This window comes from Palaemon carinicauda, chromosome 19 (assembly GCF_036898095.1).
Source record: "Palaemon carinicauda isolate YSFRI2023 chromosome 19, ASM3689809v2, whole genome shotgun sequence".
Lineage (NCBI taxonomy): Eukaryota > Metazoa > Arthropoda > Malacostraca > Decapoda > Palaemonidae > Palaemon > Palaemon carinicauda.
In genome coordinates, this window is record NC_090743.1 from 82,844,721 (window position 1) to 82,860,761 (window position 16,041).

The window sequence follows — 16,041 nt, forward strand, 5'->3', positions numbered from 1 at the left end:
TTAAGAAATCTAAACATAATCGAAATTGATAAATATAGGCTTAGGAACCTCAAAGACTTGGCAAATTGATGTGAAGTAGAAATGTGGATTTTTTTTTTTTTTTTGTAAAATGGTCATAGACTGATATACATAATTATATAACTTATTTTATAGAATATCTACCCTATATATTCGTTAATAAAATAGTATGAAGAATGGCAGGTACCTCTAAATCTAATTTTGTAATTTTTGTTAATGAGATACAATACTTGACTTAATTCGTAAATTTTATAAAAATACCATAACTCGGCATTTATACCATTTTGTTTCTAACACTTAGTCGAAAAGCCAAGCAGTGAAAGGAAAAGCTATGCAAATGTATGATATTTTGCATTTAAAAATATAATTTTTGGATGAAATATTATTGAATATAAATGTAGACAATGAATAAACCGCAATATTTTCTGAAAATTCCCAATTCAATGAAAAAATCCGAGGAAAACATACTGATTTTATGGATATGATTCTGGTAACAATGGAGACTTTCCGAGATGTTAACCAATCTATCCTATGTCATTTCACAGTTTTTTGCTTAATAATCCCTAATATATCAAGGCATTTGTATTCAAGACTATAAGTAGAATAGCGTAGTACTAAAATGATATCTGGTAAATTAATAGATAGCCTATAAGTATGTAAGAATCGATTTGCAGTCTTAGAGATTAATGTAGGAATTGAGAACTTTAAGAGAAGAAGAACAGTCAGTTAATAAATTGGTGTGATATTAAGAACATTTATCAGTCAGCTGATAGTGAAGTTTTGGGACATGCAATTACAAGGAGAAAGCCATGGATAATAAGTTATACTTGGGATACTATACAAAGGAGACAATGGCAGAAATTGATGGTCAAAAGTTTCGATGAAGTAATGAAAATTACATGGTATAGCATGCTAAGTATTCCAGCATTGATAGTGAGGTCATCAGAAAAGCAAGGAATGACTGGAGAGAAGATTTAAACAGGAAATCATATGAGGCTGGCAAAGCTATGAATTCAGTGAGTGGCTATAGTGTAAGAATTGATCATAGAATTATGAAGGAAATCTTGACTGGGGCAAAGAGGAAAAAGCATATGCCCATAAAAAAAGAGAGATGGATCTGTTATAACAACAGAAGATGAAGAAAGACAACGTTTGGTGGAACACTTTAGTGAGGTCATGAATAGAAGGTACGCAGGGAATAATTTGATTGATATACCTGAAGCTAAGGAAGATCTTGTTGTGTCTATGGTGAATTCAGTGTGTTTGAAGTTGAAACTATCATTAAAAATTCGGGAGATGGAAAGCCCCTGGATACGATGGAACAACTACCGAGATGATACTGGCTGAAAATAAAGTGACACCCAGAATACTTACAAGATTATTTTGTAGAATGTGGCATGAAGAGACAAAACCTGATGAATGGATGTGAGGAGTGTAGGTGAAAAAAGATCTGATTGATTGCAATACTTATAGAGGTATCAGACCTACGTCAGATGTTATTTAAATATAGAGTATACTTATTATTAAGAGAATATAGAGAAAGATTGATGTGATTCTGAGAGATGAACAAACAGGATTTCAAAGAGGTAAAAGTTGTACTGACCAAATTTTCCTTTCGAGACACGTACAGCAATGCGTAGAATATAGAAATTCACTTTTGATGGCAGTTGTGGACTATAAAAGCCTTTGATAATGTGCACCAGGCAATTTTGTGGAGAGTCCTGCGTTATTATGGAGTTCCTCTTAAATATGTAAATTTGATTAAGTCTATTCACGAGCATAGCAGGTGCAAAGTTAATGTTAGTGGATTCTTATAAAATTAATTTTCAGTGAACAGCGGAATACTCCAATGGGAACTAGCCCAGCGAGAGAAGGAAATAAAGAAACAGATAGAATAGTGCACTTGAGTGTACCGAGTCAAATGAAAAGCTTGTAAAATGTGTATACCTTCTAGCAACTGATGTCAGGAATTTTCAGTATCATTAGCTTTATTCATAAAAATCCAGACATCGGTTGCCAGAATATCTGTTATAATGTGGAACTAGAGCCAAAAACTATTTAATTTTCATTATTCTTTATAATTAGAAACACTTGTTTGTATTTTCTAAAGGAGTAATTGTACTCATTTAAATTGAAATGAAAAAAAAAAATACTGAATATTTTTCGCTCTGGTATTTTTTTCTGGATCCTGAACCCATTTTGTATTAGAAATTTGGTTCAACAAGTATTTCAATTCACTTATGTATTTCATATTTAAAGGTTAAGCTATCTACCAGTTTTGTTTAATTGAGTTTATGCATTAGAAATTTCATGAGTATTCAAAATTCTGTGATCAAAATCTTTGGAAGGGTACACTCAAGGGCACTATTCTATCTTACTTCTCTTCCTCTTGTTATTTTGAAGATTTTTTAGTTTACATATGAAAGATTTATTCTAATTTTATTGTTCTTAAACTCTTGTAGTCTATTTCCTGATTTTCTTTCCTCACTGGGCTATTTTCCCTGTTGGAGCCCTTGGGATTATAGCGTCCTGCTTTTCCAACTAGGATTGTAGCTTAGTAAGTAATAATAATAATAATAATAATAATAATAATAATAATAAATTACTCAATGAGCAATTTTCTTTATTTTCGATAAATGAATTATATTCGCAGTGGAATAATCTCTGTGCCATGCGTCTTCCACTGACTTGGGTTAGAGTTCTCTAGCCTGAGGGTACACTCAGGCACACTATTCTACCTATTTCCTTATTTCCTTTCCTCCTTGTTGGAGCCCTTGGGCTTACAGCATCTTGCTTTTTCAACTAGGATTGTTGCTTGTACAGGGCACCAGCCGCACGTTGAGATACTACCGCTAGAGAGTTATTGTATCCTTTGACTGGTCAGATAGTAGTAAATTGGATCTTTTGTCTGGTTACGGCTCATTTTGCCTTTGCCTACACATACACAAAATAGTCTGACCCATTCTTTACATACTCTCCTCTGTCCTCATACCCCTGACAACACTGAGATTACTTAATAATACTTCTTGCTCAAGGCTTAACTACTGCAATGTAATTGTTCAGTGGCTACTTTCCTCTTGGTAAGGGTAGAAGAGACGCTTTAGCTATTCTAGGAGAAGGATTCTCCAAAATCACTCCATTTATCTCTAGTCTTGGGTAGCGTCATAGCCTCTGTACTATGCTTCGGGGTATTCTTTTGCTTGAGGGTACACCATTCTATCTTATTTTCCTTCATTTTGTTTTTTTGAAGCTAGTATAGTTTATATATGAAAGCTTTATTTTAAGGCTGTTACTATTCTTAAAATATTAGTTTATTTATTGCCTTTCCTCACTGGGCTATTTTTCCTTGTCGGAGCCCTTGGGCTTAAAGCGTCCTGCTTTTCAAACTTGGGTTGTAGCTTAGTTAATAATAATAATAATCCATTGCTTGCCAGTGCATTATCTTAACTTGGTTTCTTTGCATTGCTGGAAAATTGGTCCACATGATTGAAATATTAAGACTTGAGCAAATTCAAGTTAAGAACTGAAAATAGGAAAATGGATCTTAGAGCTTTCTTTAGTCTGCCAACAAAAAGTTAAATGTAAATTTTTCAATATGAAATATCAATTATTTTCAGTAACATATTTGAAATATTGCAAGAAAAACTGTCCCTTGAAGATGAAATTAGAGGGGCACTCAGTAGAGCTTATTTCTCGAACTTGACCTTAACCTGAACATTTACTGATTGGCGTGGATTTTCATACACTCATATATGAACCAAGTTTGAGGTCTCTGTGACAACGAAGTCCAAATTTATGGCTGATTACGTGAAGTGGACATTTTGCTTGACCGTGACCTTGACCTTCCAAAATTTAATCATTTCCAGCGTTTCACATAGCAGTTAATCCCTGCAAGTTTTATTACTCTAAAATCTAAATTAAAATTGTGGCCAGGATGCTGTTCACAAACAAACACAAACACACAAACAGGGGGTCAAACATAACCTCCTTACAACTTCGTTGACGGAGGTAAAAATTGGGAACTCATGTGCAGCAAATACACTAGAATTGTTAATGAATATTGAGTAGTTATAAAAGTAAGTCAGTCTTTGCTAGAAAGGTTACTGTTCATTAAAAGTACCTTTATTCCCAGCTGGACGGAAAGGTAGAGAAGTAGACTCCTTACCTGCTCCTCCATATTATGTCTTTAGTTGATGACTGTTTCTGGACACTTGAAGCTAACATTGAGATGATTATCATGGAGAAAAACGAATTAGTTATCCGTAGAGACTTCAATTTTGGATGGATAACGCATCAAATCCTGACGCTTTGGCATTTATCTTACAACAGTGACGATTTAACAGTAAATGAACTATACGCGACATGAAACGTTAAATACTCTGAACAAACAAGGTAAAACGACAACGGAGGTCCTGTAGAGAGTGGGGTTCTCCTGCTGTATGGGACCGGAAAAGTAAAGTAAAGTAATTAAAGCAAACTAAGAATTGGAATATCCTAATTCAGAAATAAAGAGGAACTTCCGGCAACTTACTTTGGATTCCATCAATGGAATTATACAATTAAAGGAATATTATGTCGACTACAATTATGGGGTCCTTTGGCTAGACAACACTGCATTGGATCCTTTTCTTTGGTTACGGTTCATTTTCCATTTGCCTACACATACACTGAATAGTCTGGCCTATTCTTTGTATATTCTTCTTTGTCCTCATACACCTGGGAACACTGAGATCATCAAACAATTCTTCTTCATTCAAGAGGTTAACTACTGCACTGCAATTGTTCAGTAGCCACTTTCCTCTTGGTAAGGGTAGAAGAGACGCTTTAGCTATGGTAAGCAGCTCTTCTAGGAGAAGGACACTACAAAACCAAACCATTATTCTCTAACGTTGTTCCTATTCTTAAAATATTCTATCTCTTTTTTGTTTCCTTTCCTCACTGGGCTATTTTCCCTGTTGGGACCCCTGGGCTTATAGCATCCTGCTTTTCCAGCTAGGGTTGTAGCTTAGCATTTAATAATAATAATAATAATAGTAATAATAATAATAATAATAATAATGATAATAGTCTTGGGTAGTGCCATATCCTCTGTACCATGGTCTTCCACTATCTTGGGTTAGAGTTCTCTGGCTTGAGGGTACACTCGGGCTCACTATTTTATATAATTTCTCTTCCTGTTGCTTTGCTTATTTTAATGTTGTTACTGCTCGGATAATATGCTATTTTTTCCTTGTATCCTTCCCTCACTGGGCTATTTTCCGTTGGAGGCCCTGGGCCTATATGATCCTGTTTTCCAACTAGGGTAGTAGCTTAGCAAGTAATAATAACAACAACAACAACAACAACAACAACAATAATAATAATAATAATAATAATAATAATAATAATAATAATAATAATAATAATAATAATAATAATAATAATAGGCACAGATGACGTTTACCCAGATGTGTGTGACCCAGGAAGTACCCGCATGCAATACATGTTTAGTATAAACTGGGAATTTAAATAATTTCTCACGATGAAAGTGTCATTTACTCGTGTGATGTCATTTTCCGATTGATAGCGTTGTTGGGCAATAAAGAAGGTGGCACTTAGAGATGATTCTTTACTGGAAGAAATTTATGGAAAGTACAGAAGATCCTCAACTTACAATCATTCGACTTACAAACATTTGGAAATACAAACAAATCCAACTGAAAACAACAAAGATAAGATAAAAAAACATACTTTAATAAAATAATATATAATTTAATACAGTAAGCAAAATGACATTTGTAATAACCTGATACCTCTTTCATATGAAACCCAACTATTTATTGACTTTTAAGCTGGAAATCATAGGCATGGGATTCAGGTTAGGCCTACCCTAGACCAAAATTTAACAAAATTTGACTTACATACAGCTTGGAACCTATTAAGTTTGTAAGTTGATGACCTTCTGTATTACGAAAAAGCCAAACTTGCAGAGGCTATAAACTATCAGCGTGAAGGCCAAATAATGTCAAACCCTGTTGCACAATATAATAAACATGAGATTTCATCAGAAAGTTAGTGGTGAAAAATGATTTGTTATATAATTTTATACTAACTAGAAGCAAGGTTATCTCACAAAGATTTTCATCGTTTTCTAAAAAGAAATAATTACTGATCATCAAACTCATAATCATCTCCTCCTACGCATAGTGACGCACAAGGCCTCCGTTAGATTTTGCCAGTCGTCTCTATCTTGAGCTTTTAATCAACACTTCTCCCTTCATCATCTCCTCCTTCACGCTTCATAGTCTTCAGCCATGTGGGCCTGGGTCTTCCAACTCTTCTATTGCCTTGTTGAGCCCAGTTGAATATTTGGTGAACTAATCTTTCTTGAGGAATGTGAAGATCACGCCCCTCACCATGATCACATCCACATGTGGCACTCAAGTAATCTCTCTTATGGTTTCCTCTCTAATCCTGTCCTGCCATCTGACTCCCAATATTCATCAGAGGGCCTTTGTTCTCAAATCTACGAAATCTGTTGGATATTGTTTCATTGTCGTACCACAACTCCCATCCATACAGTAACACCAATCTCAATAAACTGATATATAACTTGATTATTTTTCCAAGACAGAAATTGAGCAATAAAAAGCCTACTAAAAATACCATTTTTTCCAAGAAGTGTTCCTAAAATGGCCTTCTCGTTTGAGAAAATCCTTGCGCCAAAGGGATGTCTTTCCAAGACGGCATCCCACACTTAACAAGTCTCACATTTCCTTCCCTTCAATCTGTCAACTACTCTCGTCTAACTATCCTTCCTTTGGAATGAAGAATAGATTATATAACGTCTTTTTACCATTGGCACCAAACTCCCCAGCTGACTGAGTACTAAAGACAATACGGTATAAGGGGGTTCCAACAAAGAGCGGATCGTCTGGGTACCAAACCTGCTCTCTTGCCGGTGAGGGAAGTGTGATAATCACCAAAGTACGAGGTCTTACTGGCTTCGCCAATTGTATTATGAAAGCCTTTTTGCTTATTTGCAAACCTAAATACTACTAATAAAAAAATTCCAAGCTAAGTCTTGAACGGTTTTTAGTGAAAAAAAAACAAGTCACTGGTATGTTCGTTGGCGAAATAGGAATAACCCGGTCTTATCTCTAAAAAATTATTGGCTCTATTTTGATGGAAGGACCAGCTATTGTAAAAAAAATGTCATGTCTACTGTAAGGTCTAGAGCCAGAATGAAAGCCGAGTAAATGCCTTATTAATGTCCAACCTTAAATAGACAACAGACTAGGAATATCGAGTCTTCCTCCACGTCGAGAAAGTTTCTTGTACCTTTTTTTTCCTTGATGGGCATTACAGTGTCCAGTTATAGAAGTGATTACTCTTGAAAAAGGTACAGTAATAGTAATGAACATTTAAAATGGGAGTCTTCCTTATGTAGGAGAAAGTCCTGTTATAGATATCCACAAGCACTCTTTGAATCAAGAAATGTACTACTCCCTGCAAACAAACCACAGTTGCAAAGCAGATATGGGGTGTAGCAACAGCTGTGGATGGTCCGAAGGACTGCGTGCTTGCTATAGATGGAGGTGCCAAGAAGCAGAGAATACCCTGGGACACTACAATTTCACTGATATTCTGACTACATTAGAGACAAGTATAACTTATTATTACTGTATTAATACTATTACAGTATTACTAGCAAAGCTACAACCCTATTTGGGAAAGCAGGATACTATATGACCAAGGACTCTAACAAGGAAAAATAGCCCACTCAGGAAAAGAAATAAAGAAATGAATAGACTACAAGAGAAGTAATAAATAACCAAAATAAAATATTTCAAGAAGTCATTGTATTTGACGGATACAGTAACACTCCTTCACCCAAAGATACATGGTATGCAAAAAAAGAAGGAAAGACAGATCTGGAAGAACAGACATTTACTGGAGAGAGAGTGCTTTATGTGAAGCAGCAAGAGTGCCCATCAGTTTGGAAAAAAAAAAAGGAATTCACCATTTTCCTCACTGAGAAACTTCTGGTAGATGGTGTGAACATACATAATCCATAAGGTGGTGCAGTTATCTTCTTTTTCCCCACCCTTATCCCTACATTAAGTGGTCAGTTGCCTGATGCACCCTCTCCAATACATTCGATCAAAGGCATATTCTTCTACCGAACCTGTTCTCTCCATACCATCCTTAACCTTATCTCGCCATCTCATTTTCTGCCTCCCTGAAGCCTGCCATACATGCGCAGTTTTAACTGACAGGTCGCTGAACTGACATTCCTGCCAGGCATTGAGAATGCCCACACACTATTCATTTCTGTCAATTCTAACATCAGTTGAACCTCAGCCAGCAACGTGGTTACATCGTTTCCTCACTAATTATCTGAAGATAAACATATGCATCTGTAGCAAGAGGACATGATCCACTAAATTTCATATATGCTGTGTATATATATATATATATATATACATGTATAATATATATATATATATATATATGCATATATATATATATATATATATACATGTGTGTATATATATATGCATATATATATATGTATATATATATGTATATATATATGTATACACATATATATACACATATATATACACATATACATATATATATATATATATATGTATATATATATTTATATACATATATATATATATATATAAATATATATATATATATATGTATATATATATATATATACACGCACATATATATATATATATATATTTATATATATATGTATATATATATATATATATATATATATCTATATATATAAATATACATATATTTATAAATAAATATATATATATATATATATATACATATAAATATATATATATTTATGGTTGTGGTGGCCTGGTTGGTAACGTCTCTGCCTGGTGTTAGCTATTCGGGGGTTCGAGTCCCGTTCCGACTCGTTAGTGCCATTAGTGTCTGCAACCTTACCATCCTTGTGAGCTAAGGTTGGGAGGTTTGGGGGAGCCTATAGGTCTATCTGCTGAGTCATTAGCAGCCATTGCCTGGCCTTCCTTGGTCCTAGCTTGGGTGGAGAGGAGGCTTGGGCGCTAATCTTTTAATATATGGTCAGTCTCTAGGGCATTGTCCTGCCCGCTAGGGCAATATCACTGTCCCTTGCCTCTGCCATTCATGAGCAGCCTTTAAACCTTTAAACATACAAGTTGCTGTAGAAGACAAGATCCATCCTTAACCTCTTCAATGACATACTTCCCTAGCATCACCTAAATCTCATCTTGTAAAAGAAGGTCTTTTGGAGATCCTCTCAAATATAACGAGAGGTTAATTGAAGTCTGAGTCAGAGGGTGATAGGCTAACCTGAACGGGATGCGCTACCCAGAGCGAAGGACCTCTAAAGTGTAGGGTTCTACCCTGTAGAACTACCACCTCGTCTACTGACTTGCCTGGCACTCCCCTCCATGTGGCAGAATGAGGGGATTACCTTCCTTTACATGAATCTCTCATTTGTCATCTTCGGTGGTTGTGATGTCCTCAATACCGAAAGGAATGTGTCAAATCCTGTCTCTGATTATGTGGATGGTCTGATTCAAGAAGGAGTCGACACTGTGAGGGCTACTGTTTAGGAAAAGAAGCTCTGGGTCTACAGGCAGCAGTCGAGTCCAGTTAAAACAGATAACTTGACTTGCCTTCTCCCATTTTTCAACTGCTTTCATGACTTCCACAGGCAGGAACAAGGTTAGACACTGTCATTGGAGTGTTCTGTAGTGCCAATCTGACGCACAAGCCTATTAACAACTGCATCCCTTCTCTTGAGGATGCAGTTACCCCTAAAGGCAGGCACACTGGTAAAACAAGAACTCCAGTGCCTTCGCCCCTGATTGCACAAGTTCTTCGTATTTCTTCAAGACTTTACTGTCTGAAAGGTTCTCTGGCATGGCGTAGTATGAGACTGTGTCAGACCAGTAATCCAGCATACAGGGTTGACAGGGAGGCTATTTAAATGCTTAGGATTTCTGCTGTCGAAAATACTGCCGACAGGTAAGAGTTTCTTACTCAAGACCCTGGGATGGGCCCCTTCGGATAAATGAAATTTTTTTCCGTTTCGAGAGCACTGGAGAAATTAATTTTGACGACCTTGCTGCCTTAAGGGGGTCCTTCGGTGCAGAAACCTGTTGCTCGATCTCACGGATGATAACGTCCACTTGACGGGATCAGGGCAGGTCCGACTTATGTCTAAAACTGTGAAGTTCAGGAGTATGGCAGAGACTGGTTGTCAATGAAAGTCTTCCTCCCTACATACAGTGCAGGGGGGCCTTCACCAAGTTTATTTATCCTTTTGATAATCCCAAGAATCGGCAGAAAAGAAGACTCCTCACCCAGTCCTGCTTTCTGAATTTCTAAAGAGGCTAGCCCAGTAGGATTAGAGGAATTCACTTCCACAGCTGCAGCAAAGAGATGCTCAATCATAACTGGACAGGTAAGAGTTTCTTACTCAAGACCCTTGGGGCCAAAGATGATACCTGTACATTCGAAGCCAGAGACAACTGACTGGGATGGGCCCCTTTGGATAGATGAAATTTTTTTCCGTTTCGAGAGCACTGGAGAAATTAATTTTGACGACCTTTCTGCCTTAAGGGGGTCCTTTGGTGCAGAAACCTGTTGCTCGATCTCACGGATGGTATCGTCCACTTGACGGGATCAGGGCAGGTCTGACTTATGTCTAGAACTGTGAAGTTCAGGAGTATGGCAGAGACTGGTTGTCAATGAAAGTCTTCCTCCCTACATACAGTGCAGGAGGGCCTTCACCAAGTTTATTTAACCTTTTGATAATCCCAAGAATCGGCAGAAAAGAAGACTCCTCACCCAGTCCTGCTTTCTGAATTTCTAAAGAGGCTAGCCCAGTAGGATTAGAGGAATTCATTTCCACAGCTGCAGCAAAGAGATGCTCAATCATAACTGGAGAAGGAGAATCAGTGAAGTCTAGCCTAGCCCTGTTACCCGGAGGAGCAGCAGCAGCATCCTCCTGCTTGGCAACGGACGACGTATCTTGCACTGTTTAGAAATACCTTCCTGTTGTCTCTCTAAGTCAGGTACAGTACTGGGGTAGGGGACAATGACAAAACCTGATCATGCCAGGAAAACTCTGTAGGAGAGGTAGGGCCAGAATATCGTTTATCAGGAGGAAGTGGAGGATAAAGATCGTTGTCCTCTGAAGTAGAGTCAAGATCAAACAGGACCAAATGCTCATTTTTAGACGCAGCCGAAACACGAGGCTCTGGAAGACTTGCGTTAAGACACGGATAGAACCGGGGTAGTACGAGGTCTAATGTGCATAGTCCCTCCTGAAGGATGATCCTGGGAGTCACTCTAGGGAACAAAGGGAAAGGTTCGTGACGTATCCTTTCAAACTATTGCCGCAGTAAAACCATGTTTGTCTTTGCAGCGCCAGGAGATGTTTTCCCTTCGATTAGAAGTTTATCTAGGAGATGGAGTCCTGTGCCTAAACTGCAACATCTCATCATCTCCAATAAAACAAGTGGAGGAGAAATAGCTACCTTATGAGGTATTGCATAATCTGCCCTTGCAGGACGAGATTGTAAGGGACGAGGATGTGAAGATTAAGGGTGCTCCCCTAAACTGCGGATTGGCGGACGCACCTCTGACCTGTGGTTAGGCGGATACACCACTGAATAATGAGCAAGCAGAAAAGTCTTGCTAACTCGCACTCTTTGTTGATGAGGGCTCACCATGCTATCCTGCTGGTACTCGTTAATATGTTACTTAAATCTTTAACTTGTATTGAAACATCATCAATTGATAATTTAAGTACGTTAGACGACGGAATGTTGGATTCTGTTTTATTACCAAAAAGGGAATACATTTCTATTAGTATGGATTTAACAAAAATACAATGGGGGTTACATGTAACAGTGTATATCTAACAATTACATTAATTGGAATGAAAAAAAAAATGTAACCAATCTTGATATACACTTATACCCCATTAAAAAGACATTTTGTGCGACTAAATGAGGCAGTTGAAGTGGTAATGAATTACTATAATTGTGAACAAGGACAGTGGCCCAATTATTATGGAAATTATGAAGAAATTCAAGAAAATATTAGAGGGAGAACAATAGGGGAAACTCTAATTTCAAAAGATATCAGAAAGGAAAATTGGCCAGAAGCTCTACCAATATTACATAGAACTTTTTCATTAAGCTCTCGAAACATTAATAAGAAAAAAAAGATAATAATATTCCTTGATATCATTAATTGTCTTACATACATACATATATCAAGGTACTTCCCCCACTTTTGGGGGTTAGCCAACATCAAACAAATGAAACAAAAAAGGTGACCTCTCCTCTCTAAGTTCCTCCCAGCCTGAAAAGGGACTCAACCGAGTTTGGCTGGTACTGTTAGGGTGACACAGCCCACCCTCCCCCGTAATCCACCACAGATGAAGCTTTATAACGCTTAATCCCCTACTGCTGGTACCTCTGTGGTCATCCAAGGCACCGGAGAAAGCAGCAGGGCCTACCGGAACTGCGTCATAGTCGCTCGCCATTCATTCCTATTTCTATCACGCTCTCTTGCCTCTCTCACATCTATTCTCCTATTACCTAGAGCTTCCTTCACTCCATCCATCCACCCAAACTTTGGCCTTCCTCTTGTACTTCTCCCATCAACTCTTGCATTCATCACCTTCTTTAGCAGACAGGCATTTTTCATTCTCTCAACATGGCCAAACCACCTTAACACATTCATATCCACTCTAGCTGCTAACTCCTTTCTTACACCCGTTCTCACCCTCACTACTTCGTTCCTAACCTTGTCTACTCGAAATACACCACCCATACTCCTTACACACTTCTTCTCAAACACAACTGATTTACCTCTCATTTATGGTCATTCTCATCTACCAGTTTTAATCCTCGTCCAAGCACTCGAGCATTCACCTCTCTCACCACTCCATCAACATACAAGTTAAACAACCACGGTGACATCACACATCCCTGTCTCAGCCCCACTCTCACCGGAAACCAATCGCTCACTTCATTTCCTTTCCTAACATATGCTTTACTACCTTTGTAGAAACTTTTCACTACTTGCAACAACCTTCCACCAACTCCATATAACCTCATTACATTCCACATTGCATCCCTATCAACTCTATCATACGCTTTCTCCAGATCCATACACCTCCTTACCTTTTGCTAATTATTTCTCGCATATCTGCCTGACTGTAAAAATCTGATTCATACAACCCCTACCTCTTCTAAAATCACCCTGTACTTCTAAGATTGCATTCTCTGTTTTATCTTTAATCCTATTAATCATTACTCTACCATGCACTTTTCCAACTACACTCAACAAACTAATACCCCTTGAATTACAACACTCATGCACATCTCCTTTATAGTGGAACATACACGCACAAACCTAATCTACTGGTACCATTGACAACACAAAACACATATTAAACAATCTCACCAACCATTCAAGTACAGTCACACCCCCTTCCTTCAACATCTCAGCTCTCACACCATCCATACCAGATGCTTCTCCTACTCTCGTTTCATCTAGTGCTTTCCTCACTTCCTCTATTGTAATCTTTCTCTCATTCTCATCTCCCATCACCGGCACCTCACCACCTGCAACAGCAATTATATCTGCCTCCACATTATCCTCAACATTCAGTAAACTTTCAAAATACTCCGCCCATCTTTTCCTTGCCTCCTCTCATTTTAACAACCTTCCATTTCCATCTTTCACTGTCTCTTCAATTCTTGAACCAGCCTTCCTTACTCTTTTCACATCTTTCCAAAACTTCTTCTTATTCTCTTCATATGAATGACCCAATCCCTGACCCCGCCTCAGGTCAGCTTCCCTCTTTGCCTCCCTTACCTTGCGCATTACTTCCATATTAATGGTCTTAGTTGTATTAAATACAAAATAAAAATAAAATGTGATTATTCGATAGACCATGATGATAAAATTATAATTGGTCAAGATATTATGATAACATTTGATAACATCAAGAAAACTCTCTATTTTACTATTGTTAGTAATCGAATTGAAATACCCTATATTCATGACTGTATGAAAGTCATATATATATATATTATATATATACATATATATATATATATATATATATATACATTATATAATGGGTTTTAGGTATTCCGAAACTAAATTTGTCAGTCGAAATTGTATTATCGACGCCAATAATTTAAAGTTACGAAAAACCTCTAAATACTAATACATAATATATATATATATATATATATATATGTATATATATATATATATATATATATAAATATATACGGTATATATATGTTGTAAAAAACTAGGATACCAATTCATGTAATTTATGAGGATTTAAAAAAAATCAATTCTACTGCACGCATACCAATACATTTTTATAAATCTATTATTTATGATGACTGAAACAAATTATTTTGGTAAATTATTATTATTATTATCATCTTTTACTAATTAGTTTATGTGCTAGATAGCATATACTAATAATTCTATTCTCTCTCTCTCTCTCTCTCTCTCTCTCTCTCTCTCTCTCTCTCTCTATATATATATATATATATATATACAATATGATATAATGATATAATAGAATTATCTAGATACCTCTTATACGAGACGTGATTTTTCTGAGATGCACATAATTTTTTTTCTTTAGATTTATATAAGTAGTAGGTTTTTGGACTTGTCATTTTTCGTGCTATATTCTGAAATGTTTGTATATATATATATATATATATATTACAAAATATATATATATATATATATATTTATATATGTATATATATATGTATATATATATATATATATATAAATACTGTGTATATATATATATATATATATATATGTATATATATATATATATATATATAAATATATATATATACATATATATATATATATATATATTAAGCGAACGATGTAATGAATCAACTCCTTTTACTTTTTATTTATTCGTTCATCATCACTTTTATATTTCTTTAGCTTTTTTCGGAGGTGGATATCCAACAATGATATGTACTTCTTTCCTTATATCTTTTCAACCTCTATTTTTGCAACAGATGGTTGGTGGGTGTTTTTCATCCATCCGATTTTCTTTTCCATGTGCAAAAACTTACTGAATATTTTATGATGGAGTCTTATGTAATTTTTTTTTCTTTTTTTTGGTAGTTTTCTACAAAATGATTTCACCGAAAAAAAGATTTTACAGAATATTTAATGGTTGTCTTTTATGCAATTTTTATATTTTTCCCTGTTTTCTACAGAATATATACTGTAGGACTCATACTTTCACTTTCGTGTTCGACTTCATTTATAGGCATATCAAGGTCTTCCTCAGCTTTAGGTATATCAATCAAATTATTCCCCTTTATATCTCCTCATTAAAGTGTTCCATCCAATGTTGCCTTTCTTAATCTTATGTGTTTTTGACAGACCCATCTCTCTTTTTGATGAGTATATGATTCTTCTTCTTTGCCTTAGTCAAGATTTCGTTGACAATTCCATCAGAAATTCTTACATCATAGAATTCATAGCTTTGTCAACCTCATCTGCTTTACTGTTTAAATATTCTCTCCAGTCATTCCTGACTCCACTATCAATATTGGAATACTTAGCGTGGTATACCTTGTAATTTTCATTACATCCTCGGAAAATTTTTCTTTTTGTAGTATCCCAAGTATCATTTGATATCCAAGGCTTCCTCCTTGTTGCTACATGTCCCAAAACTTCCCTACCAACTATTAATTATCATTCCATTCTTCGTTAATTGTCTGCTCTTCTTGTCTCAAAGTCTCCAAGACTGCAAATCGATTCCTACATTCAATTGCATTTATATTTACATGCATACATACATATATACATTCATTTCTGAATATAGCACGAAAAATGACAAGTCCACAAAACCTACTATTTCCAAAAAAAAAAAAAAAATATATAAATATCTCATAAAAATCACAAGCCTTTTAAGTTAATTCTAATATA

General features: G+C 36.1%; 1 protein-coding gene across 1 annotated transcript in view; it reads right to left on the reverse strand.

Annotated features, from left to right (window-relative positions):
• Positions 1 to 10,257: 10,257 nt before the first annotated feature.
• LOC137659104 (fibrocystin-L-like) overlaps positions 10,258 to 16,041 on the reverse strand; it is a 194,302-nt gene continuing 188,518 nt past the window's right edge. Inside the window, exons 69-70 of the mRNA XM_068394184.1 lie at positions 10,873 to 11,061; positions 10,258 to 10,451 (exon numbers count right to left, since the gene is read on the reverse strand). Coding sequence (XP_068250285.1) covers positions 10,258 to 10,451; positions 10,873 to 11,061 — 383 coding nt within the window. The remainder of the gene's footprint in view (positions 10,452 to 10,872; positions 11,062 to 16,041) is intronic.